Below are 27,120 nucleotides of genomic sequence, written 5' to 3' on the forward strand. Positions count from 1 at the left end.
ACACTTGAATCCTTTCTGATAGTAAGTACTTTGCCATTTTGTACTCACGTACTTCAGGCACTGATGTGTTGTAATAACTTGTCTCTGAACTGCCTTTTATGTGTATATAAATAAATGAAAAATGAACTTCAAGATATGTGAACCTTACATCCGGATTATAAAAGTATATTAACAATCTAGGTAATATTTTGTGAAAATGACTGGTTAACAAAAAAAATTAAATAAAATGACTTGGGCAGAGGATCTGTAAATATGAAAGCCTATTTTAAGTAAGAAACCTCACGCAAAAGTACCTAAACCAAACTAATGGTGTGTATATATGACAACACAGTGACCAACAGTAGGCAGTGGGATGAGATTAAGTTCATTGTGTGTAATCCCAGTCCCTAACGGGATGTTAAAGAGACGTTAGGACAAATAAGCAGCAATTTTGCTGGATACAAAGATATACACTTAGCTTGTGAGAAAACTGAAGCTGCTTCCTCCAAGAGGATGTGATACCGAAAGGGTGCCGGTGGATTCGACTGCAGAGGAACTCGAAACCCGTCTCCAACGCCAGTCCTCGCTGAAAGAACTTCACATGACATGAAGCTGGAGGGAAACGAACTTTTAGCTTTCTCTGAAACCGGCAATATCGAAGTCCATCCAGTTAAATGAAACCAAATAAAAAGGAATAATTTCTGTTGTACACAGTATTGACGTTCTGAGCTCATATTACTATTTGTCAAAACAAAGAAATTTAAACTTTTTATTGTATATTTATTTATCTACGTATTTCAACTATCTACGCTCGTAGTAGTGGATGTTTTTCAAGAGCCTAGTATCGTGGTAGGAATGTTTCTTGAATCCCAGACCTTCAGCACTGCTGCATGAATGTGAGCCGACACTGGCGTCAAGCAATGAGACAGCGATGTATTCGTGGACCGCAGACCGTGCTGAGGAAGATCGCATTGAGTGGCGTGTCGCCGCCTGATGACGTCTTGCAGCTCACATCTAACGTCACTCCTCTAGACCTACGAGGTATATTGCGTCTCGCACACAAAGCAACAAGAATCCAGAGAACAATAGTGTTGCTCACATGCCGTGCTGACACGGACATATGGACAAGCCTTTGCCAGGAACTCGATAACTAATCAAAGTAAAACAAACACTGCCCAAACAGGTCTTTAATCCCCAGCGGTACCGACTGGCCGCCGTATCATCCTCAGCCCTTAGGCGACACCGGATGCGGATACGGAGGAGCATGTCAGCACGCCACTCTTCCGGCCGTTGTTTTTCGGGACCGCGATAACTTATCAATCATTCATTTATTGCACTGTTTTCGTCAAACATGTAAAAATTTGTTTATTTTTTCTTTTCTTCTGTTCAGTGACTACGCTCAATATCATTTTTTCGTAGGCGTTCAGCGGGATACTGTAATATCATTTTCTTTTTAAATTTTTTTTGTGTGTAAAATTTTGTGTCACGATCACTGATGAGTCTATATGTTAGCATTTACATTATCTGTACGAAAAACGAGGGCGCGGCCTTCAGTTTGTTTCGAAAGCAGCTAGGAAGTTCCTGAATGTGTGTTTTTGTCTCTTGCCATCATGATTTTGCCTCCCTTTTTTTGGCAGAGAAGCAATATTTCGAAGTGCCACTGATCAGCCATTGGCGTCACTTTGTTATAAATTTCCAATGTCTCTTTTTCGCTTATTGTACAACCTGAACCTGGAGTCGTTCGAAGAAGAATTCCGAGAATTTTAACTACTTACAGAGTACAGAGCGATTACCAGATTGTGATATGAAATTTACATTTGAAAAATTCCATCGCTCCACATCCCAACACCAATCTGGGACAGTTACTAAAGAGCTTCGGCACTTTTATTATAAGCGGAGGCGGAAGCCAACTCACAAAGGGGGAGGGGGAGAGGACGGAGGAAGGAAACGGAGCTGCGCTTATCACGTGATGACGTCATAGGGTTTCGTTCAAATGGCTCTAAGCACTAGGGGACTTAACATCTGAGGTCATGAGTCCCCTAGAATTAGAACTACTAAAACCTAACTAATCTAAGGACATCACATACAGTGATGCCCGAGGCAGGCTTCGAACCTGCGAGCGTAGCAGCAGCGCGATTCTGGACTGAAGCGCCTAGAACCGCTCGGCCACAACGGCCGGCTAGGGTATCGTCACAAATGGGAATGAAGTGGGCCAGAGTCGTCATCATCAATACTAATCACACTTACTGAACATAAGCTGTTACGTCTTTCAAATGTTTTAGTAAACTTATAAACTGACAGCTTCGAAACTGTATTTGTCTTTCGGTAAAAAACCACAACAAACTTTTCATAGCTAAAAAGCAATATACACAGTACTATCTGCAGTGAGAGTTGAGCGTAATACGTAAAAACAGTGCAAAAATTGGATACACTATTCTATGAAAATTTTCGCTCAGTAGTAAACGTTTTTTAGAAAGTAATTCCATTAACGATAGCTGAAAATCATATTTCGTATTATGTGAACCGAAATGTTTTGTATTTTCTTAAATAACGAAGCATTAATACATAATTCTCATCTGAATCAACTTTAGAGTTCTTCCTTGGTAGCGCTGCATCGCTTTGTTTGCCGGAGAGGTAGCGACCTCCAGAAATCCACTCGCTCTTGGAAGAGACCTTTCTTCGTTTCCAGCTGTTTTCCTATATCCAGGTACTCCAACTCACCATCTGATGTTACCCTGGGCCAATGCACAGGGTCGTTGTCTGGTGTGGGATTTCTGAAATGTATGAAAAGCTTTATTGGCAAATAACGTTATAATAATGGATGGTTTGAAGCTATATCACGTAACTGTAGTAAAATGAATCTAAAATCAATAGGAAGAGTTGCACGCAACTACATTAGTGTCAAAACTACAATTCGTCTATGAAATTTTGGAAAATGGCTTCTTTGGTTTCCTCTGCAGTATGATACGTATTCATCGTCACAGAAATCTAGATACTAAGGGCGCACTCTTGATATTTTCAACACTCTCTCATTAAGTCTTACTTCCATGTGCTTTGACTCAACATGGAAACTTAATGACTTCAGGAGGGTGAAGATTTTCTTGATAAATATCACGAATGCTATCAGGTTATTTAATCAAGTAACAGAGTCGTATTTAAGCAACGTCTCATCAGGCTAGAGGTCCGATTAGTGCAGCAAGTGACCCTTAATCGAGTCTGAACCACGGTCCTCCGTTTCCGAAGGAGAAACGTGTGAACCATTCGTATTACTTTGGAATACAGCGTATTAATAAATAACATATCGTTCAGTAGTGGGGGCTCCCAGGATTGCGTCCTTCAGATACTTCAGAACATTGTCATCATTGCCCGCCTAGACCTTAGCAGGGAGCGACCTAACGAATTTCTGTTGACGTATCACACCATATAGATTTTGTTGGCAATAACTGTCGTGATTGATACTATTTTCTGTTGCTTTTATTTGCACTACCTCTGATTACAGACTTCCATCATCCACTGACATGGCACAGAAGTTTTTTTTCTGTACAGAGCCATACATGCATACTGAGAGCAACAAGGTACCGAACAGAATTGTTTCTACAGCCTGCAGCCCCTACAAACGCATTTCTCTCCGCGAAGTTTATTAAGACCGACACTGATAATTTGTAAAGCATCACATTATAACGGTAGGTGACATTTCAGCCGAGGTTGACGAACAGGAAATTTGTTAAAATGATTCATCATGACGAAACTGCCACTCGGTTAAGGGGAGGTGTATGTAAAATAGGCCAAAGATGTTGAAATTTTGGTTCCCACCAGTACGTTTTTAGCGTGTTAGAAATATTGTTTCCAGTTTTCAGAGTTTAATCCATGCTGCAAATGATTAAAATCCATCTCGTTTAAACCAATGTAAAGAGCCAACCGCCCTTTTCAACCTGACTCTGTCCTCGTCTGGCATATTATGTTTATTTATTGCCATCAGAGGAGACATCTGTAGAATATAAAAGACTGTGAACCCATTTGCGAAGCGATTCATTACGATTTATAAAGTAAATGCACAGCTGGTTGAACACAAGACACGAACGAAAGCTTTAATAACATCATTCAGAAGAGATTCCCAAGGACAACGTATTGTCCATCTACTGTTTTTAATACGAGTATTTTCTCCTATGTTGCACATGTTGTGTTCAATAATGTTAACTCTGGAACAATCAGGACCTCTTTATGACACTAGAATTTTAGGAAGTTCCATTCACTGAAAAACCACTGAAGGAGACTGTTGATGTGCACATTGCTGGTTCGGAAGTGGCACTGAAGGATACGGACAAAAAGGCTCTTCAATAGGATCAGACCTACATGAAGACCAAAAAGAGAAAAATGTACGGGCATGGCCAACAGTAAGGTACTCGTTTCTGGCATAAATACTAATAAAATCTTTTTTCTCCTTTCCTGCAACACCCATTTTTGAATGTATAAGGAAAAGTATGTCTAAAGTAATGCACATAACGATGTGTAATTTACTACAGACTTCGTATATTCTATAACACAGCTTCCTGTGGTACGGAATGTTTCAAAGTGTATTACTGAGAAGTTTATTTAAATTTTGCTGAAATACAAACTGCTATGTATCACACGACCAGTGCGAGAATTATCGCTCAGTCAGATTAACAGCTCATGCATCCAAGTTGCTGACAAGAATAATTTACAGAGGAATCAAAAAGAACGTTTAGGACGTGTTGGATGACCGTCAGTTTGGCTTCAGAAAAGGTAAAGGCACGAGAGAGGCAGTCCTGACGCTGCAGTTAATAATGGAAACAAGACTAAAGAAAAATCAACACACGTTCATAGGATTTGTCGACCTGGAAAAAACGTTAGACAATATAAATTGGTCCAATATGTTCGAAATTCTGAGAAAAGTAGGGGATAAGCTATAGGAAAAAAACTTAAGTTATGCAATATGTACAAGAACCAAGAGAGAACAATAAGAGTGGAAGACCAAGAACGAAGTGATCGGATTAAGAAGGGTGTAAGTGAGTGATGTAGTTTTCGTCCCCTAGTGATGAATCTGTACATCGAAGAAGCAATTACAGTAATGAAAGGAAAAATTCAAGGTGACAGAATACCAATATTAAGATGAGCTGATGACACTGTTATCTTCAGTGAAAGTGGATAAGAATTACAGAATTTGCTGAATAGAATGCACTGTCTAATAAGTAAAAAATATGGTTTGAGAATAAACCGAAGAAAGACGAAAGTAATGATAAATGGCAAAAATGAGAACACCGAGAAACCTAACTCACAATTGGTGATCACCAAGTATATGAAGTTAAGAATTCTGTTATCTAGGCAAGGAGAACTTCAAAAGCAGACTATCACTGAAAAAAGGGCATTCATGACCAAGAGAAGTTCAATAGTATCAAACATAGGTCTTAATTTGAAGAAGAAATTTCTGAGACCGTACGTTTGTAGCACAGCATTGTATGGTAGTGAAACATGGACTGTGAGATAACGGAAAAGATGAAAAATCGGAGAATTTGAGACGTGATGCTACAGATGAACGTTGAAAGTGTGGTAACTGGTAAGGTAAGGAATGAGGAGCTTCTCTGGAGAATCGGCGGGTAAAAGAATTCATGGAAAACACTGATAAGAAGAAGGAACATGGTAATAGGACATCTGTTAACACATCATGGAATAGCCTCCATTCGTACTATAGGAAGCTGTAGATGGTAAAAACTGTAGAGGAAGACAGAGACTGGAATACACGCAGCAAATAATTGGGCTGCAAGTGCTTCTCAGAGATGAGAAGACTGACAAGAAGAGGAATTCGTGGCAGGCAAAATCACACCAGATAGTAAAGTAATGTGTTGGAGAAGTATCTTGCAACGTCCTGATCAAATTAGTTGACAAAAACGTTGAAGAAGGTCCAGATTATAGCCAATAACATAATTACAATATGTAAAACATTTGGTTCATTTGTCATTCAAACTGCAAAATTTGCATTAGCTTATACGTACCCGTGTATTTTCCCATACTTCCTCCTTCAATAATCACAGAAATATCGACAGAATAAGAACTTTTTCGAAAGCGTGAATAATAAATCAGATTGTCATATTGCAAGAATTATCCTTGCATCATCTGAAAAGATTCAGAGAACATTATAGAAAGTGTTTGATCAAGAATACAATGCTTTGCTTTCTCACTCGTTAAGCATATTTGGTCCAGTAAAACATTATCTCCCCTCCCCCCCCTCTCCGACACGTCACACCACCCCTTTCTTCCCCAAGAACCATATTTGGTCCAGTAAAACATTATCTCCCCTCCCCCCCTCTCCGACACGTCACACCACCCCTTTCTTCCCCAAGAACCACGGACTTTCCCGCTGTGGGAGTGGGATGGCTTGCATGCGTTAACAATATTGATAGCGGCCAGCTAACTTAAACGGTTTGTAAAATGGATCAGTAGCCTTTACAGTTGTTACTTTAACAACAGTATGGATAAGTGACCTTATAACATAAGCCTTGCTATGTTCAAATTGCGGACGACTTAAAGCAGCGGAGAAATATAGTCGGTATATTTCTCGAACGCGTACAGCTCTATTGCTCGGTGTAATGATGATGGCATCCGCCTGAATAACATATGCTCGGATGTCAAATAGCCTCCCTCTGCCAAACGCGGACTTTTTGAGTGTTTTAGTTAGTCAGAAACAAAGTTTACGTATTCTGAATAAGGAATGTTACAACTTTTAAACGGATATGTTGGTTAACGAGCGCGAACACGGAGAGAGAAAGGGAGATGATGAACTTACATGCCATAGTAGTCAGTAAAGTTTGGTGACTATAATTCCAGGATTTCTGATAAGGAAATACCCGATTATCAAAACAAAACGAAATATTTTTAATACAGAAGCAGGTCTCATTGTGAGCATTTTAATAATTGCTAACAAGCTGAGAGTCAAGAAGGATGGTATATGTGGAAGAAACGTGGAGACACCGGAAGATTTAAGATGGATTATTTAACGATAAGGCAGAGATTTAGAAGTAACATTATAAACTGCAGAACATTCCAAGAGCAAATGTTGACAGTGTTCATAATTTATTATTTATGAAATTTAATTAAAACTGAAGAAACTGCGAAAGGATTTGAGACTAGAATAAAGAGGAAAAAAGTAGACGCTGTTGTCAGTTTCAGAGTGAGCAGTAGCCAACGATTTACTGAAACAGGGGAAAGGAACAGATTACAAAACGAATAGGTGAGAGATGAAACAGCCAAGGTAGCGGAGGAAAATGTAGACCACAGGGCGATGCCCAAAGAAATGCTTGGAAAACATACGAAATATGTTTTTGACATAAGGAGAAAATATAAAAATGCTTCAAATGATGGAGGCATAAGGTAATACACACATCTAAACAACAAATTGACAGGAAGTACAAAATAGCCTCAGCATGTCTAGAGGAAAATATAAAGCAACGTAGGTGTGTACGACTGTCGGAAAGGTAGATACAGTGAGTAGGAGAACTGAAGAAACTTTCTTGCATGTACGACTATCTACAAGTTCTGCAATCAATCGTACAGTGCATGGTGGAGTGTACCACATACCACTACAAGTGATTTCCTTTCTTGTTACAATCGCAAACGGAAAAAGGGAAATAAGATTGTGTCTAAGCCTCCGTACGCGCCCTAGAACCTCTCATTTCATCTTTGTGGTCCTTTAGCGGAATAAACCTTGGCAGCAGTAGAGTCGTTCTGCAACTGGCATAAAATGCCAGTATTCTAAGTTTCCCCCATGGTGTCTAACGAAAAGAACGTAGTTTTCCTACAGGGGTTCCCAATTGAGTTCACGAAGTAGCTCTGTAATGCTTCGATACCGATCGAACCTACAGTGACAAACCAAGCAGCACGCCTCTGGACTGCTTCGTTGTCTTGATTTAGTCGGAACTGATGGGGATCTCAAATTCTCGAGCAGTATTCAGGGATGGGTTATTTATTGTTCCTTAAGTCGGTTCCTTCACAGATGAACTACACCTTCTCCAGATTCGCCTTCGCTACTACCAACCTGCCGTCCTCGTTTCATTTTATATTGCTCTGCACATTACACCTAGATATGTAATCTATGTGGCTCTCATGCAGCACACTGCTAATAATGTATACGAAGTTTGAAGGATTGTTTCTCCTGCTCATCTGGATTGACTTACATTGTTATACATTTAGAGCAACTAGGAATGCAGTTTGTCATCCTTTATCCTCCTACAATTACTGTACGACGTCACGTTCTCGCACAACACAGCATCACCAGCAAACAGACGTAAATTGCTACTCACACTGTCCGTCAGGTTATTTATGTATGCAGAGAATAATACGAGTCCTATCACACTTGCCTGGGGCACTCCTGCGATACCCACGTTTCTGATGAACAACTCCTTTTAGGACAACGTACTGTGTTATAGCCACGAGCGACTGGCGAGCGGTGCACAGGAGAGAATAGAGACGTGAAGCTGCCAGTAGGGGGTGCCGATGGAGGTATCGCTAACAATAAACAGACAGGACAAACGAACAAATGGTTCAAATGGCTCTGAGCACTATGGGACTCAACTGCTGTGGTTATCAGTCCCCTAGAACCTAACTAACCTAAGGACATCACACACATCCATGCCCGAGGCAGGATTCGAACCTGCGACCGTAGCAGTCCCACGGTTCCGGACTGCGCGCCTAGAACCGCGAGACCATCGCGGCCGGCTTAACAAACGAACAAGTAGAGGACGACAGGCACTACAACCGACCAGGACATAACACGGAGAGTGGCGCACTCCATGGCTAGACTCGCGGAGCAGATGGTAAAGCTGAAAAGTGAAACACATATAGATAAGGGGTGGGCAAGGAAAGGTACTTTATGAAAATATTATGCAAAAGGAAGAGGAAATAGACAAGGAAGAGAGAAAAATTAGACACTGCATGAAAGCCAACGTCAAATAAGCCATATAGAATAGACAACTTGCTGCTAAAATTACTGAAATCCTTGGAAAAACCAACAATGACAATAACATCCGTTTTGATATGAAAGGCATATAGATGTTCAAAATGCCAGCAGAGTTCAAGAAGAATGTAAGAATTCACTTGCAAACAAGGCAGGTCACTAAATTATCACTCTAATAAATCACAGATTCTAAATAAAAACACGAATTACAGAAAGAAAGAATGAACTACTTTTAGAAACCAACCTGGTGGAAGATCTGTTGGAACTTTAGAGAAATGAAGAAATACCCGAAACTCTTTCCAATAGAATTACAACAACGTTTGACCATTTTCAACGCTATATAGGCCTTGAAATTCAGGAAGTGTTGCGGATAGTATACACGGAAAGAAAGATTAACTACTACTTATGCACAAATCATATTATGAGTCGAAGAGCGTGTGAAGGAGGCAGTAACTGAGAAGCGAGTGACACGGAAAGGTAGTCTGTCGCCCTGTTACTCACTAGTAAAGGAAGCCAAGAGGTATTGAATCATGAATCGAAATTCAGGTAGAGGAAATAAAAACAATAAGACTAGCCGCTGACATTGTCTTTCTGCCAGAGTTGGAAAGAACCTGGCAGATTAGTGTAACGGAATGGCTAGCGGTTTAGAAAAGACATTATAAGGCAAAGACCTATGAAAGTGAAACAAGGGAAGTGGATTTTAGCGGAATTAAATTGAGTCACAGTACGGGAATTAGTTTGGGAAATCGGACGGTAAACGTAGAATCGAGTTTTGCTATTTGGCCAGCAAAATGAGATGGCCAAAGCAAAGTAAAAATAAAATACAGACAGGCCGTAGCAAGAAAACATTCCAGGAAAAATGAATTTGTTGGGACAAAATATAAGTTTAGGTTTCAGGGCGTCTTTTCTGAAAGTTTTGGTCAACAGTGTATGCTTATTTGAAATTGAAACGTTGATGGTAAACCGCACTTACAAAAGGAAAATAGAAGACTTAGAAAGTAGATGCTATGGAAGTGTTGAATAGTAACAGAAAAACTTACTGGTTATTTCTTTCATTTCGTAAACGTGTAAGGGCAGCTTACGAGTACACCTGCGAATGTAGTGGCCGCTATTGGTGTGGCAATGCACAACCCAATTTGTTGGCTTGACTCGTTGTGATAGGTGTGGGATCGGTTGGACACCGTCGCCTTAACGTCCACACATTTAACAAAGACCCAATTTTTAAACCATGTTTATTAAATGAAGAAATCAGCGAAAAAGGATTGGGTAAAACCTGAAATATTAATGAGATACGCGGAACTAGATATTTATAGGTTAAATCACTAATCGCTGCTAAACGTATTTGAAAAGTTTCGTAAGACAGGTCTAGAGACTTGTAAGTATCCATTCGAGTTCATAAACGTAAGTTTTTCACGTACGAGATCGATGACCTCACATGAATTGCGAATTCAAACGAAAAACAGTTTTAAAAAAATTAATGAGATAGTAGTGTACGTAGGACGTCGAATACCAAAAAATGTGAGAGCGAAGTTCATTTAACAGTACATTAATTCACGAAGTCAAAAGCAAATGTTCTAAGTCGAAACCGGCAGTTTCCACTGTCAGTGGCGAAATAAACTAAGGTTCGTTGCTTAGAGTAACCATTGCGAAAAATATGCAATTTGTACGTTATACATGAAAATAAATCTCAACTGCAGCAAATAATTACAGTTCACAGCTATCTTTAGTCCTGTGAAGCAGACGTCCTTAAAGTCTCGCAAAGTCGACCACCGAAAACACAGGAATATAGAGAAATTTTAGATTCGTGACTTTCGCTGATGTAATTTTTCCAAGTCCAGAGAAATGTTAAAGGCTTTTACTTACACGTGGCCGCTTGGCTGCACAGCCTCCTGACAAAAACATTCTAACAACTACAAAAGCGAACCAACGAAAAATCTTATGCACCTACTGCTTGCCCATAAATACTTTCTGCAACGGCATGCACCACTGAATCCAAGACAGATACTTTAATAGTGGCCTCCATTCAAATATAAAGCTAATTACATGAACACTACTACTGTGGTCTTTGAGGATTGTCATTAAAATATCAACGCACTATTGAGCTACGAGGGTGTGCTGAATAGTAATGCGTTCGAATTTTTTATGTGAAAACTTTTAAAGCTTTTTAAATAAAACAAACTTCATTGCCATCTGCATCTTTATTACTTTTATCTACATATTTTTTTGATAATACAGTCATTCTGGTGATGAACACATCTCTCCCAACTAGAGACCAGTTTGTTAATGCTGTCGCTGAAGAATTTTTGACTTCGTTGACTGAGGCATATCACCTCTGCTTTTACCGCTTCAACAGTATCAAAATGAAGTCCTTTAAGGTGTTCTTTAAGTTCTGGAAAGAGATGAAAATCTGATGGGACCAAGTCGGGACTATGGAGGATGATCGATGACAGTGAATCCAAGGCCTCGGATTGTTGCAGGTGTCGCAGCACTCGTATGTGGTCTGGCATTGTCTTGCTCAAAGAGGGGTGTTCAGTGTGTGGACGACCTTTTCAATTTCGTCCTTTCAGTTTTATGAGGGTCTCGCTGTTCTGAAAAGATGAGCTGTACACTCTCACGTAATATGCCATACTTACCTCAGAGCTGTTTCGGCCCGATGATTTTGTCTCATGAGTTCATCAACGCGATTCCCATGGATTCCATCGGCCGCCGTAAGCGGTAGCTCATTCCGAGCATTGTCACACACGCTAAGATTAACACCATCGTTTTCATCATTACTCGCAGGCCCCTAGCGGCACAGGGTTGTACCTTGAGTCAGCGAAGCGGAAAAGTCGACCGAGTTGTATGAATGACATGTAATACTTCAACCGATAATGAGAATATTGAGAACGGAATAAAAAATTCGGATTCATTACTTTTCAGCATTTCCTCGTAGTTACTAATAAAGTTGATGCCAACATCTGCTCTTGCTACGCAAGATAACTTTACGTAATTTTATACGAGTGAATAAATATCTAGTCATAAATTGCAGTTACTCATCCACTAGGGAAATTAGTTAAGGATCTGGAGAACTCATACTACCTTCATATTAGGTGTAACCGTGCAGAGCCTCTACTAATGGTATGCTCGCATATTATCTTTTAATAAACTCGTCTGCAGTTCTTCATATACATGCCTAACTGAAACTGTTTGATGTGGCGTTTATCGTGCAGGGCTTAATTTCGGTCGGAAGGTGCCAGAACGGCGTGGGGCTAGTGTGTGTGTGTGTGTGTGTGTGTGTGTGTGTGTGTGTGTGTGTGTTTGTGTGTGTGCGCGCACAATACACCAAGGTTTTTTGTGGCTGGGAAGAAGGGATTGTGTGGTTCAAGACGTCCGTTCTGGCACTTGCAATTTTAGAAATTAAGCACTGTTTACAGAAGTTGTGTTACGTAGTGATGTGTAATACTCGTAATATGTACTGCTATACAAAGGCATCGAGGCAAAACCTGTGCTGCGGATGTACGGCGCACTTGTCACAACTAAAAGTTTTTGAAATGTTTCATGCGACAGGTTTAGGGAGTTGTAAAATAGCTATACGAGTTCATGAACATAAGCTACCCATAGTAGACTGACGATCTCTAACCCTGAATTGTTGTGTGTTGTTTACAACTCTGTAAATTTTTGAATGAGTGCAGGGATCAGTCAGGTGTTGCGCACGCTGCATTTAAACTTATGAAAATAAACAATATATTAGCAGACAGTAGCCATACTGTATTGAAGAATTTCTTTCCATCAACCATGTCATGCCCACCATTAAATCAATTTCCAGGAAACAGCAAATCAGCAATAAAGCAATACCACTGGTGTGTTAGGTCCCCGTGGATGATGACACAGCCAACGAGATTTAAACTCGGACACACATTTGTAATAGACATTTTTATGTTCAGCGGTACATTCTACCGAAAGCTGCATTGGGCAAATGTCAAACATTGTTTTTGCATTTGAATTCACGAAAGTTATCAGCAAACGTTCCAAGTCCAAACGAGCAGAACCTCACTGCCAGTGCCGACGTAAACTGAAATTCATTACCCTTAATATTCACTGTAAAAACTGTGCTACATGTCCATTACACACAATCAATTCTGACAGTTAATTTCTTGGTGAAGTACACTCTGCTTCACCAAAATATCTTTTTGACAAATTGGCCTATTTATTAAATACTCACCAGGTTTTAGTGAAGTCTGCACAGAGCTTGGTAATGGTTTTAACGTCTTCACAGTTTTTCTCGGACATTTCACCAAATGTTGGTCTTATTTATTAAGTCTAATACGTACTCACCCAGTTTTGGCGAAGTCTGTCCAGAGCTTGGTTATGGTTTTAACGACTTCGTAGTCCTCCTCGGGCATGTCACCAGATGATGGATAGTAAGGATTCTTAGAAAATAAGTAGAACAGATCGTCCCCATGGGCCACTCCTGTAACACAGAAGGTCACTCTATCACAGAAGATCTACAACTCAATTTTTCAGCCTGAAATTGCATTCTGACTTGTCCACTAGTGTTCGAAGAACTTACGATAACACTGATGAAAATTGTGCGCACTAGACACCGATAGAGCCCTATGGATTGTAACTCTGGCAGATGTCGTTTGTGTGTGTGGGGGGGGGGGGGGGGGGGGAGGGTTCACACTTGCTCAAAACTGTACAGATCATCCGATTTCCAACTAGTCTTTCTTAAATATGAAAAACTGACATCACTGATCGATAACTGGTTGTATTTCGTTCGGAATCATTGTAATTTTGTATGTATTTTGATTTATTCACCACCTTTATCATTGTGTTGCTTTACATAACAGAACACACATGCTGTTCCATTAATCTGGTCTCTCTTCTGACGACAACTAACTCAGCTGCAGTCACCCGCTCACTACATCTTCTCTCTACAACCTTCGCTTCCCGTTCAGCCTCGATCATTGTGGACGGAGCGAAATGGCTCGGTGGTTAGCACACTTGACTCGCATTCGGTTCAAAATCGCGACAGGACATTCACATTCACTTACGTTTCCAGTTATTTCCCTAAATCACTCCACGCAAAGGCCAGTATGGTTCATTCGAAAGGGCACAGTCGAGTTCCTTCCCCATTCTTGGCACAATTCGAGCTTGTGCTGCGTCTCTAATGACCTCGATGTCGACGGGACATTACAGCCAATTTTCCTTCCTTCCATCCTTCAATCGTTGTGCTACGGATTATTATTGTTCATTATCACTAATCAAGGCGATGCATGAGTTAAGTATCAGCAAGATATCAAACACTGCGGGAAGCATTGCGACACCTTACATAATGCTTCTGAATAGTTTAGAATGGTCGAAAGAGTAAAACTCAAAAACAAGCGATCACTTTAAATTAGCCAAAACTTAAAGTACGCAACGAATGAGTGCGTAATTACATTGCTGGCCATTAAAATTGCTACACCACGAAGATGACGTGCTACAGGCGCGACATTTCACCGACAGGAAGAAGATGCTGTGATATGAAAATGATTACCTTTTCAGAACATTCACATAATGTTGGCGCCGGTGGCGACACCTACAACGTGCTGACATGAGGAAAGTTTCCAACCGATTTCTCATACACAAACAGCAGTTGACCGGCGTTGCCTGGTGAAAGGTTGTTGTGGTGCCTCGCGTAAGGAGGAGAATTGCGTAACATCACGTTTCCGACTTGGATAAAGGTCGGATTGTAGCCTATCGCGATTGCGGTTTATCGTATCGCAACATTGCTCCTCGCGTTGGTCGAGATCCAATGAGTGTTAGCAGAATATGGAATCAGTGGGTTCAAGAGGGTAATATGGAACGTCGTGCTGGATCCCAAAGGCCTCGCACCACTAGCAGTCGAGATGACAGGTATCTTATCCGCATGGCTGTAACGGATCGTGCAGCCACGTCTCGATCCCTGAGTCAACAGATGGGGACGTTTGCAAGACAACAACCAGCGGCACGAACAGTTCGACGACGTTTTCAGCAGCATGGACTATCAGCTCGGAGACCATGGCTGTGGTTATCCTTGACGCTGCAAAACACACAGGAGCGTCTGAGATGGTGTACTCGACGACGAACCTGGGTGCGCGAATGGCAAAATGTAATTTTTTCGGATGACTCCAGGTTCTGTTTACAGAATCACAATGGTCGCATCCATGTTTGGCGACATCGCGGTGAAGGCACATTGGAAGCGTGTATTCGTCATCGCCATACTGGCGTATCCCCCGGCGTGATGGTATGGGGTGCCACTGGTTGCACATCTCGGCCACCTCTTGTTCGCATTGACGGCATTTTGAACAGAAAATGTTCCACTGCTGCCATGGCCAGCACATTCTCCAGATCTCTCACCAATAGAAAACGTCTGGTCAATGGTGGCCGAGCAACTGGCTCGTCACAATATGCCAGTCAACGTTATTATGGCCAGAGGTGGTTGTTCTGCGTACTGATTTCTCAGGATTTGCGCACCCAAACTGTGTGAAAATGAAATCACATGTCAGTTCTAGTAGAATATATTTGTCCATTGAATACACGTTTATCATCTGCATTTCTTCTTGGTGTAGCAACTTTAATGGCCAGTAGTGTATTATACTGAGAAGAGTGAATTGCGCCCACAATGTACCAAGTTAGCCTTAATATCGGTGCATTGTTTACCAAACAAGAACTCGCGCATGTTATAGTCGTTAGTTTCTAATTCTTTCTTTTCCTTTACTTCAACAACAGTTTTGTGCCAGCGTACCCATGTAGAAGTCTATCGTTGTGCTACGGGATAGTACTGATCATTATCTCTAATAACGGCGATGCATTATTTAAGTATCAGCAAGAAGTCGCACATGTGGAAAGCATTGCAACACCTTACATAGTGCTTCTGAAGAGTTTACAATTGTCATTAAGAGGATAAAACAAAAAAAGAAAAACTTTCGCTTTATAATTAGCCAAAGCGTAAATTATGCATCAAATAAGCGCGTAATTATTATACAGAGAAGAGTGAGTTGCACACGCAATGTACCAAGTTAGCCTTAACGTCGGTGCATTGTTTAGCAATCACAAACTCTTGCCTCTTATAATGGTTAGTTTCTTATTTGTGCTATTCATTTACTTCAACAACAATTTCCAACCAGCGTACCCTATGTAGCATATAATAACAGTACAAACATAGCAAATATTTCATGGTTCTCTATTTAATAACAGTATTGAGAAGATATCAGATTATCAAAGATTGCAAATTTCGAAAATCTCACTGTCGCTGCCATGTATTTCAAGATTTACGTTTTGCTATCCATTGTAAAACTATCACTCGTATGTTGATGATGGTGGTTATGCACCTTTATTGTAGAGTTAGTTAAAATATAAATAATGAATTATGCGCCTCAGTGCACCATGAATAGGTCTATGATAACAGTTAAAATTCTGAGACAGGCTGAGCTGATTAAAAAAAAAACCGAGAGAACCGGTTTTGGCACTCCCTCACGTTTCATAAAATCATAAGTTTTCCATTGTATTTTATTTTATCTGGCATTCGATATGATTAATGGCCTTAAACAAACAAATTGTTTTTAATAAATACATCTGTGATTTGAGGTAAATTCTGTACATTTTTTTTAATTCTCAGAATATCTATTTCTAGATACCTATGATACTGTTCCTCCAATCACGAATTTTGCATTAATTCTTTCTCGTGAAGAGCACAAATTCCTAGTTCTTTAGCAAAAAAATCGTTTTGCGCAAATTACGGGTCTAACCATTGAGGAAGAAGTAAAAATATACTTTTAGACTCTACAAAGCACTTCAGAAAAGTAAATGAGACCTCTAACGACTATTTACTTTATTCATTTCACTTTCGAAAAATTTTCACAGAACTCTTACCCAGATCCAGATCAGCACCTCCCAAGTATTTTGTCATCCGGTATTTTCCCCTGTATGAAAGAACGTAGTAGTAAACAGGCGCCGTATCCTTGTACTTCCTGACAGCCTCATCCGCGTTCCAGATAAACAATCCATCAGTGTATAACTAGAAAGAGAAAAGTGGAAATTATTTGTATGGCAGATCATTCCATAAAATTCAGTAGCGAAAGAAAAAAAAATACTTTTACAGAACAATGTCGGTCGCTTTTATTCACACATGCATTAATACAAAAATTTGATAGGGCAAGCGAGTAAAATCACACAATAAAAACATGAGGCATTTAGTCTTGTAGTGACAGTAACTTATGGTAGTATTACGTGTATCCATTAGTTTAGAGTTGCTTCATAAAATACAATCCATATCTATATCTACATGATCACTCTACAATTCACAGTTAAGTGCCTGGTAGAGGGTTCATCGAACCACCTCGAAGCTATTTCTCTACCTTTCCACTCTCAAACAGCGACTGGGAAAAGTGAGCGCCAAAATCTTCCCGTGCGAGCTCTGATTTCCTTTTTTTGATTATGTTGATCATTTCTCCCTATGCAGGTGGGCGCCAACAAAATATTTTCACACTCTCAGGAGAAAGTAGGTGATTGAAATTTCAAGAGAAGATCCCCCCCCGCAGCGAAAACGGCCTTCGTTTTGATGACTGCCACCCAAATTCGTGTATCATATCCGTAGCACTACCCCCTCCCCCTCCTTATTTCGCGATAATACAAAACGAGCTGCCATTCTTTTAACTTTTCCGACGTTCTCCGTCAATCCTATCTAATGCGTTTCCCACACCGCACAGTAACACTCCAGAAGAGGGCGGACAAGCGTAGTGTAAGCAGTCTCTTTAGTAAACCTTCAACATTTTATAAGTTTTCTGCCAATAAATAGCAGTCTTTGGTTTCCTTACCCCGCAACATTACCTATGCAATTGTTCCATTTAGGTTATTCTGTCACTGTAATCCCTAAGTATTTAGTTCAATTTACAGCATTTAGATTTGTGTGCTTTATCGTATGAACGAATTTAGCAGACTGTTTTTAGTGGTCATGTGGATGACTTGACGCTTTTCATGATTTAGAGTCAATTGCCACTTTTCGCACCGTACAGATATCTTGTCTTTATCTGTACGCAGCTTGTTTTGATCGTCTTGACGACATTAAATGACGGTAAATGGCAACATCATCTGTAAACCATCTAAGAGAGCGTCTCAGATTGTCTCCTTAATCGTTTGTATAGATCAGAAACAACAGAGGCCCTATAACACTTCATTGACGAACGGTGGATATTACTTCTGTTTCACTCGATGACTTTCCGTCAATTATTACGAACTGTGACCATTCTGACACGAAATCACAATCCTATCATACAAATGAGGCGACACTCCATAGACACGCAATTTAATTAGAAGTTCCTTTTGAGAAACGGTGTCAAAAGTATCCTAGAAATCTACAAATATGGTATCAATTTGACGTCCACTGTCGATAGCACTCATTACTTTGTGAGAATAAAGGGCTTGTTGTGTTCCGAAAAAACGATAATTTTTGCATCCGTATTGGTTATTTGTCAGTAATTCGTTTTCCTCAAGGTGATTCATAATGTGGAGCACAGCATATGTTGCAGAATCCTACTGTAAATCGACGTTAGTGATATGGGTCTGCAACTCACCCGATTACTACTGTTTCCTTTCTTGGGTATTGGTGTGACTTGTGCAACTTTACAGTCCTTTGGTACGGATCTTTCTACGAGCGAGCGGCTGTATATGATTGCTAAATACGGAGCTATTGTATCAACATACTCTGAAAGGAACCTGACTGGTAAACAATGACGATCGGACGCCTTGTCGTTCTTAAGTGTTTTAAGCTGATTCGCTATACCAAAGATATTTGTTTCTAAGTTACTCATGTTCGACACTTATTGTTGATTCGAATTTTGGAACATTTATTGTGTCTCCTTTTGTGAAGGAAGAGTGTTTAGTAACTCTGCTTTAGTGGCATTGCCACAAATAACATCACCATTGTTATTGTGCAGTGGAGGTATTGACTATATATTGCCACTGGCGTACTTTATATACGACCAGAATTTGTTTGTGTTTCTTGCGAGACTTCGAGATAGGGTTTCATTGTGGAAACTATAACGAGTTTTCGCTAAATATCAAGCTTGTGTAAAACTTCGCCAATCTTCGAGATCTTGTGTTCTTTTTAATTTGACATGCTTCTTTCGTTGCTTTTGCAATAGTATTCGAACCCGTTTTTTGCACCATGGTGGATCAGTACCACCTCTTATTAATTTATTTGGTATATCTGTCAACTGCCATAGCTACAACATCTTCGAATTTAAACCACATCTATTCTACGCTTATACAGTCACACAGAAAGGGTTGGAGTCCGTCTCTCAAGAAAGGTGCCAGGCGCATTTTTGTCTCGTTTTTTAAATAGATAAATTTTGCGTATACTTATGGTAGGATTGAATGGTAAAGTGGTCAGTCTAGCTACAACAGCCTTGTGGTCACTAATCCCTGTATGTGTCACGATGCTGCTTATTTGGTCAGGAGTATTTGTTGCTGAGAGGTCAAGTTTATTTTCTCAAGCATTTACACTCCTGAAACAGTTGTTCAAAACAATTTTCTGACAAGGCAGTTAAGATTTCAGGCGACGTTTTGTGCCTACCTCCGACTTTAAACCTATATTTTCGCCAATATATCGATGGCATATTGAAATCACCACCAACTTTAATTGTATATATGAGGTACCTATTTGAAATGATACTCAAGTTTTCTTCGAACTGGTGAGGAACTCTATCATTTGAGTCGGGAAGTCGGTAAAAGGGACCAGTTATTAATTTATTCCGACTTTCAAGCATATATAGAAAGAAAGAGCTTTGTGACTTAACGAACTATGAAGTGAACTAGATTGTTATTCACCTAATTAGGAAACGAACTGTTTTCGTTCTTACTGACAACACGAAATAGTTGTTTCATGGGATGGTATCCATTAGTACCAAACTGTACATGAGGGAAAGATTAAACCTCGAAGTTTACAGTCAAAAGGCTGTAAATATAAGTGAAACGCTGTCTATAACAGTGGCGCCTGAGTGCGATATACTTAATCCAATGTAAATGTCTCATTAAGTGAAATGTATCATTGGTCCGTATCCGTCAACGTTATTGATTCGTTATTATGGCTGGTGTTCTAAGGGGAACATTTTAGCGTTCTCTTCTAGACACTGCATGGCTTCTTAGTGATCGTGCTATCTAAATTTCGTTCACAATCCCATACACGGAAATATTTGGGCCTGTGGATAGTAATAAGACTTAATATTCACCCACAGTCAGCTGTCGTGGTAGATGCATTGGACTCCTGTAAGTAGTGGACATTTCTGTGGTCCATTTCAGGATTCCAGGTAGGATTAACTCTTCAGTCGTGCCTTTCATTGACAGTAATATATTGACAAAATCCAAAGCAAATCTCCGTGTTCCGCCCCTGATTTGCCAGTCGGTACAGCCGTGTCACACTCTTTCTGATCATGGTTAGTTACAATATATGACATAGCTCCATTCAGCAATACTAAACAGTCCTCCAAAGTAGTACGTTCAATCAACGATTTAAGAATTGCAAATTTCAGGGAAAGCCTACAGCAGTTAGACTGGGATGAGGTGTACCGTGAACCTGATGCCAATTTAAAATATAATTTATTTCATGACATTTTTGTAAATGCATTTGAAAACTGCTTCCCCAAGAAAATAGTTAAATATACTCGTAAGAAACCTTGTAACAAACCATGGCTTACTAAGGGTATAAAAATATCTTGTAACCGGAAAAGGGAAATGTATCTGACAGCAAGAAAGAGTAGTGACCCAGAAACTATCAAAAATTATAAAAACTACTGTGTTATATTAAGAAAAGTTATTAAAAAATCCAGGAGTATGTGTATCATGTCTGAAATCAGCAACTCTGATAATAAAATTAAAACAATTTGGAATATTATTAAAAGAGAAACAGGTCAACCAAGAGCAGAGGAAGACAGTATTACGATCAAATTGAATGAAAACTTTACGAATAAAAAGTCAGAAGTTGAAAATATTTTTAATAATCATTTTCTAAATGTTGTGGATATAGTAGGATCCAGGTGTTCATTAGAAGATGCTAGGCTGTTAATGGAAGAGGCCATACCTATGCAATTTGATACAATTGAAATCTCACCCACTTCTCCCTCTGAAATTAGGAAAATAATAAACTTGGTTAAAAGCAAAAACTCACATGGAATTGATGGCATTTCCAGCAAAATACTAAAAGCTTGTTCTCAACAGATAAGTAAGATTCTCAGCCACCTGTGTAATAGCTCTCTAGAACAGGGCATTTTCCCTGATAGACTTAAATATGCTTTTGTTATACCTTTGCATAAAAAGGGGGATAGATCTGATGTCAACAATTACCGTCCAATCTCCCTTCTAACAGCTTTATCCAAAATTTTTGAGAAAGTAATGTATTCAAGAGTAGCTTCACATATCTGTAAAAATGAAGTACTAACAAAATGTCAGTTTGGTTTCCATAAAGGTTTTTCAACAGAAAATGCCATATATGCTTTCACCAGTCAAATTTTGAATGATCTGAATAACCGAACACCTCCCATTGGGATTTTTTGTGATCTCTCAAAGACTTTTGATTGTGTAAATCATGAAATTCTCCTAGACAAGCTCAAGTATTGTGGCATGAGTGGGACAGTGCACAAATGGTTTAATTCGTACCTAACTGGAAGAGTGCAGAAAGTTGAAATAAGTAGTTCTCGTAACATGCAAAGATCAGCACATTCCTCAAACTGGGGAACTATCAAGAATGGGGTTCCACAAGGGTCAGTCTTGGGTCCTTTGTTGTTCTTATTATATATTAATGACTTGCCATTCTATATTCATGAAGAGGCAAAGTTAGTTCTCTTTGCTGATGGCACAAGTATAGTAATCACACCTGAGAAACAAGAATTAACTGATGAAATTGTCAATACTGTCTTTCAGAAAATTACTAAGTGGTTCCTTGTAAACGGACTCTCACTGAATTTTGGTAAGACACAGTACATACAGTTCCGTACAGGGAATGGTATGACGCCATTAATAAATGTAGACCTTAATCAGAAGCATATAGCTAAGGTAGAATATTCCAAATTTTTAGGTGTGTCCGTTGATGAGAGATTAAATTGGAAGAAACACATTGATGATCTGCTGAAACGTTTGAGTTCAGCTACTTATGCAATAAGGGTCATTGCAAATTTTGGTGATAAACATCTTAGTAAATTAGCTTACTATACCTATTTTCACTCATTGCTTTCATATGGCAGCATATTTTGGGGGAATTCATCACTGAGGAATAAAGTATTTATTGCACAAAAGCGTGTAATCAGAATAATAGCTGGAGTCCACCCAAGATCATCCTGCAGACATTTATTTAAGGATCTAGGGATATTCACAGTAGCTTCTCAGTATATATACTCTCTTATGAAATTGGTTATTAACAACCTAACCCAATTCAAAAGTAATAGCAGTGTGCATAACTACAATACTAGGAGAAAGGATGATCTTCACTATTCAAGATTAAATCTAACTTTGGCACAGAAAGGGGTGAATTATACTGGCACTAAAGTATTTGGTCACTTACCAAATAGTATAAAAAGTCTGACAGATAACCAACAAGTATTTAAGAAGAAATTAAAAGAATTTCTGAATGACAACTCCTTCTACTCCATAGAGGAATTTTTAGATATAAATTAAGAAAAAAAAATTTGAAAAATAAAAAAAATTTAAAAAATAAAAATAAAAAATAAAGAAAAACAAAAAACACAAAAAATAAAGTTGTTATATTAACTTAAGTATGTTGTTAAATTAACCTAATTATGTCATTTATTGGAAAATTCGACTCGTTCCACATCATTACGAAATATCGTATTCATGATCCATGGAATTAGTATTAATCTAATCTAATCTAATCTAATCTAATCTACTCTGCCAGCGGTGGCTGGTGGTTGTGGTGTGGAGGGGCAGGGCATGACGTCAGCACACCACACTGCCGGCCATTATTTTATCTTTCCCTGGCAATACTCGGTATTGAACCTAGGTCTTCCAAGTGGGAGTCAGATATGCTGACCACTAATCTACAGAGGCGGACTAATGTAGTGGGTAGCATGTTATACACCTAAGTGATAGAGAAAATAAGAGATTCTTAATCTTAAATTTCATTTTAGTCGGAATACAAACAGTACATTCAGTTTGAGAATATTTACTTCACTGAGTTTGCTGACAGAAACTTCACCGTTTGAAAAGTAGAAGTCCTTAATCTTCTTAGTGATGAAATCAGCCTCTGGCTCTCCGTCATACGATAAAGACAAGGGAAACAGCCTTTCTCCATCCTGTGTCAAATCTTCCAGTAGCTGTTCATTTGCTATGAAACCTGAAATGTAGAGCAATTTTTGATGAAAAGTTATTCAATGGACGTATATCATACATTCGTCAATATTTGCAGGGAATCATAATGCTACGTCATTTCGCTAGTGACATATGAAAATTTTCTCTACTTTAACTGCGTACCGTCCTGATGTACTATACTTATGACCACTTAATTTAGAGATAGATACTTAGTAGCCTGTTGCAATTAGTTTCTCCTCCATGGTACCTGCTTCCAGTCGTGCCACGGGTTCCACTATACTGCTCAAGCTCTGCTCTTACCAGCTGAGTTAACCAAGCCTGGGTAGCTCAGGTGGGGAGAGCAATTTCTACGAAAATCAGGATCCAGGTTGAAATCACTGTCCGACGCATAGTTTTAATCTGCTCGGAATTTTGAATCTGCTTTTTCTTTTTCTGGTGATATTTTACCGTTTACTCTAATGATGACAGAGATCTAAATGGAAAAGAAAAACTTAAGTGTTAAAATATTGAAGTGTTAGAATTTTTAAAAAAATAATATAAAAACCAGGACATATTACCAATGAAGTCTTAGTGCTATTTCTATTTGGTGGGTTATGTTTCCAGTACGGATGAGATCAGAAAACATGGATTCGTACAGTTGAAAAAGGCAACGAATCATGAAATAGTATTCAGGGGGGTCAAATTAGATAAAGACACATTATGTGGTTACTGAATTTATTGTCGTTATATTACAGACGGAGCAAATATTTCGTAAACAGAGAAAAAACGAAATTAAAAGTCTGAAAATATTGCAGATATCAGTATATTTCTAACAAAAAACAAACATCATGAAGTACACTCGTGAGCCAAAACATTATGACGACTGTCCACCACGAGAACAAGCGCCAGCTGGTGGCGCGGTAAGTATTGTGTTCAAGCGTAGCAGAGACGATTGAGAAACACTATGTGATCAAAAGTATCCGGACACCCCCAAAAACATACGTTTTCATATCAGGTGCATTGCATTGTGCTGCCACCTGCTGCCAGGTACTCCATATCAGCGACGTCAGTAATCATTAGACATCGTAAGAAAGCAGAATAAGGGGTTTCGCGAAATTCACGGGCATCGAACGTGGTCAGACGATTTGGTGTTTGCGTCATACGTCTGCACGCGAGATTTCCACACGCCTAAACATTCCTAGGTCCATTGTTTCCGATGTGGTAGTGAAGTGGAAACGTGAAAGGACACATAAAGCACAGAAGCGTACAGGCCGACCTCATCTGTTGACTGACAGAGATCGCCAACAGTTGAAGAGGGTCGTAATATGCAATAGGCAGACATCTCTCCAGACCATCACACAGGAATTTCAAAATGCATCAGGATCCACTGCAAGTACTATGTCAGTTCAGCGGGTGGTGAAAAGACTTGGATTACATGGTCGAGCGGCTGCTCATAAGCCACACTTCACGTCGGTAAATGGCAAACGACATGTCGCTTGGTGCAAGTAGCGTAAACATTTTACAATTGAACAATGGGAAAACGTTGTGTGGAGTAACGAGTCACGGTAAACAATGTGACGATCCGAGTGGCAGGATGTCGGAATGGCTAATGCCCGGTGAATGTCATCTGCCAGCGTGTGTAGCGCCAACAGTAAAATTCGGAGGCGATGGTGTTATGGCGCGGTCGTGATTTTCAAGGAGGGAGCTTGCACCCCTTGTTTTGCAAGGCGCTATCACTGCATAGGCCTACATTAATATTTTAAGCACCTCCTCGCTCCCCACGGTTGAAGAGCATTTTGGGGATGGCAGTTGCATCTTTCAACACGATCGAGCACCTGTTCATAGTGCACGCCCTGTGGTGGAGAGGTTACAAGACAATAACATCCCTGTAATGTACTGGCGTGCACAGAGTCCTGACCTGAATCCTATAGAACACCTTTGGGATGTTTTGGGGCGTCGACTTTGTGCCATGCCTCACCGACCGACATCGAAATCTCTCCTCAGTGCAGCACTCCGTGAAGAATGGGCTACCATTCCCCAAGAAAGCTTCCAGCACCTGATTGCACGTATGCCTGCGAGAGCGGAAGCTGTATCAAGGCTAAGGGTGGGCCAACACCATACTGAATTCCAACATTACCAATGGAGGGCGCCACGAAATTGTAAGACATTTTCAGCCAGGTGTCTGGGTGCTTTTGATCACATAGTTTATCATTCTAGTGACGACGTGGGCCGCAAAGGGGAAAAGTATCTGCCACTTTGACAAAGGGGAGATAGTTATGGCCCGGCTCCTGGGAAACGGCGAAGTTTATCTACTGTTCGTGAACTACTGTCGTGAGCATCCTCGAGGTGTGTGATAAAAGTAATGAGAGTAACAACACTGCGAGCGGTGTTACTCTACTTGTGCAGACATGTGTGTTCATTCCTTCCAGATGTTCATTCCAAGTTTTAGTTCGTACAGACATTCGTGGCTCTTTACAGCGCCGCCAGTGAAGTTGTGTGTGTGTGTGTGTGTGTGTGTGTGTGTGTGTGTGTGTGTGTATCTGTGAATGTTGCGAAAAAGAAATAGCGAGATTTAGAGCTAAGTTAAGCAATCAAGTTTTGTGTTACTCTTGGGGAATCCGCGACCTAGACCTTAGAAAAGCTGGAATAGGCCTACGGGGAACATTCCTTATCAAGAGCAAAAGTTTCTCCCTGACACAAATCATTTCTGGAAAGCCGAGAATACGCTAAAGACGAACGTCGCTCAGGAAGGTCTTTATCTTCAAAAACCGACGAAAACGTGTTCTTGCTCTTGTGAGATCAGGCCGACGTTTAACAATAAGGTTGATGGGTGACCTGTAAAACTTCAACACTTTCAGCGTACATAAAATTTTGAAAGAAGATTTGCACGTGCGAAAGGCTTGTGCGAAAGTGATGCTGAAAACCCTCAAAACAGCAGAAGAAAAGTGGAAGAAGTGTGTGTGTTGAGTTTTTTGAGAGGACTGCAAATGACCACTGGTGACGATTCCTTGACTTTTGAGTACGATCTTGAGACAAAGTGGCAAAGTCAGGAGTGGCACACCCACACATCTCCTCGACCGAAATAGCTCGAATGAGCAAATAAAAGATGAAAATTTGCTTTTTTAACTGTAGAACGGTTTGTTCATCTAGGACAAACTGTCAACCAAGAGTTTAAAGATGTCCGTGAAAGGCTCAGGGAAAGGGTGAATCGACGCGCGCGGTAGCCTTGAGGTCTGAGGCGGCGTGTCACGTTTCGCGCGGCTCCACCCGTCGGGTTCGAGTCCTCCCTCGGGAATGGATGTGTGTGTTGTCCTTAGCATAGGTTAGTTTAAGTTAGATTAAGTAGTGTGTAAGCCTAGGTAACGATGACCTCAGCAGTTTGATCCCATAGTACTTTCCACAAATTCCCAAAGGCTGACTCGAGTGAAACTGGACATTGCAGAAAAGTGTGTGCTGTCTCATGCCAACACCCAGTGTCCCCATGTCATAAGGCCACTTCCATCACGGAATTTTTGACCTCTAAAGGCATTCCTATTGTTCCACAGCCCCTCGTATTCAAGTGACCTGAGTCCTTGTGATTTCTTTCTATTCCCGAAACTGAAAAAGTCTTTTGGAAGTCTCGAGAACTTTCAAAGGAACGCGACCGACATATCGAAGGCCCTGTCAGATGAAGCGTTTCAGCGCTGCTACCAGGACTGGGAAAAACGAACGACTCCGTGTGTGAATGCCTGCCTTAGAGAATTACCTTGGAGGTAGTAATGTTGTAGAGGTCAGAGACTTGCCCAGTCCTTGAAAGCAGGATAGGCAACAATCAGTGGCAGATATGACAGCAGAGTACAATGCTGATGCAACCTAAAGCGTTTTTGAGTATACAG

General features: G+C 40.1%; 1 protein-coding gene across 1 annotated transcript in view; it reads right to left on the reverse strand.

Moving 5' to 3' along the window:
- Positions 1-2,493: 2,493 nt before the first annotated feature.
- Positions 2,494-27,120, reverse strand: part of LOC124606702 (esterase E4-like) — a 60,146-nt gene continuing 35,519 nt past the window's right edge. The window contains exons 7-10 of the mRNA XM_047138729.1: positions 23,125-23,291; positions 16,823-16,967; positions 13,262-13,397; positions 2,494-2,753 (exon numbers count right to left, since the gene is read on the reverse strand). Coding sequence (XP_046994685.1) covers positions 2,567-2,753; positions 13,262-13,397; positions 16,823-16,967; positions 23,125-23,291 — 635 coding nt within the window. The 3' untranslated portion in view covers positions 2,494-2,566. The remainder of the gene's footprint in view (positions 2,754-13,261; positions 13,398-16,822; positions 16,968-23,124; positions 23,292-27,120) is intronic.

The sequence above is a fragment of the Schistocerca americana genome, chromosome 3 (genome assembly GCF_021461395.2).
Source record: "Schistocerca americana isolate TAMUIC-IGC-003095 chromosome 3, iqSchAmer2.1, whole genome shotgun sequence".
In the NCBI taxonomy this organism is placed as follows: domain Eukaryota; kingdom Metazoa; phylum Arthropoda; class Insecta; order Orthoptera; family Acrididae; genus Schistocerca; species Schistocerca americana.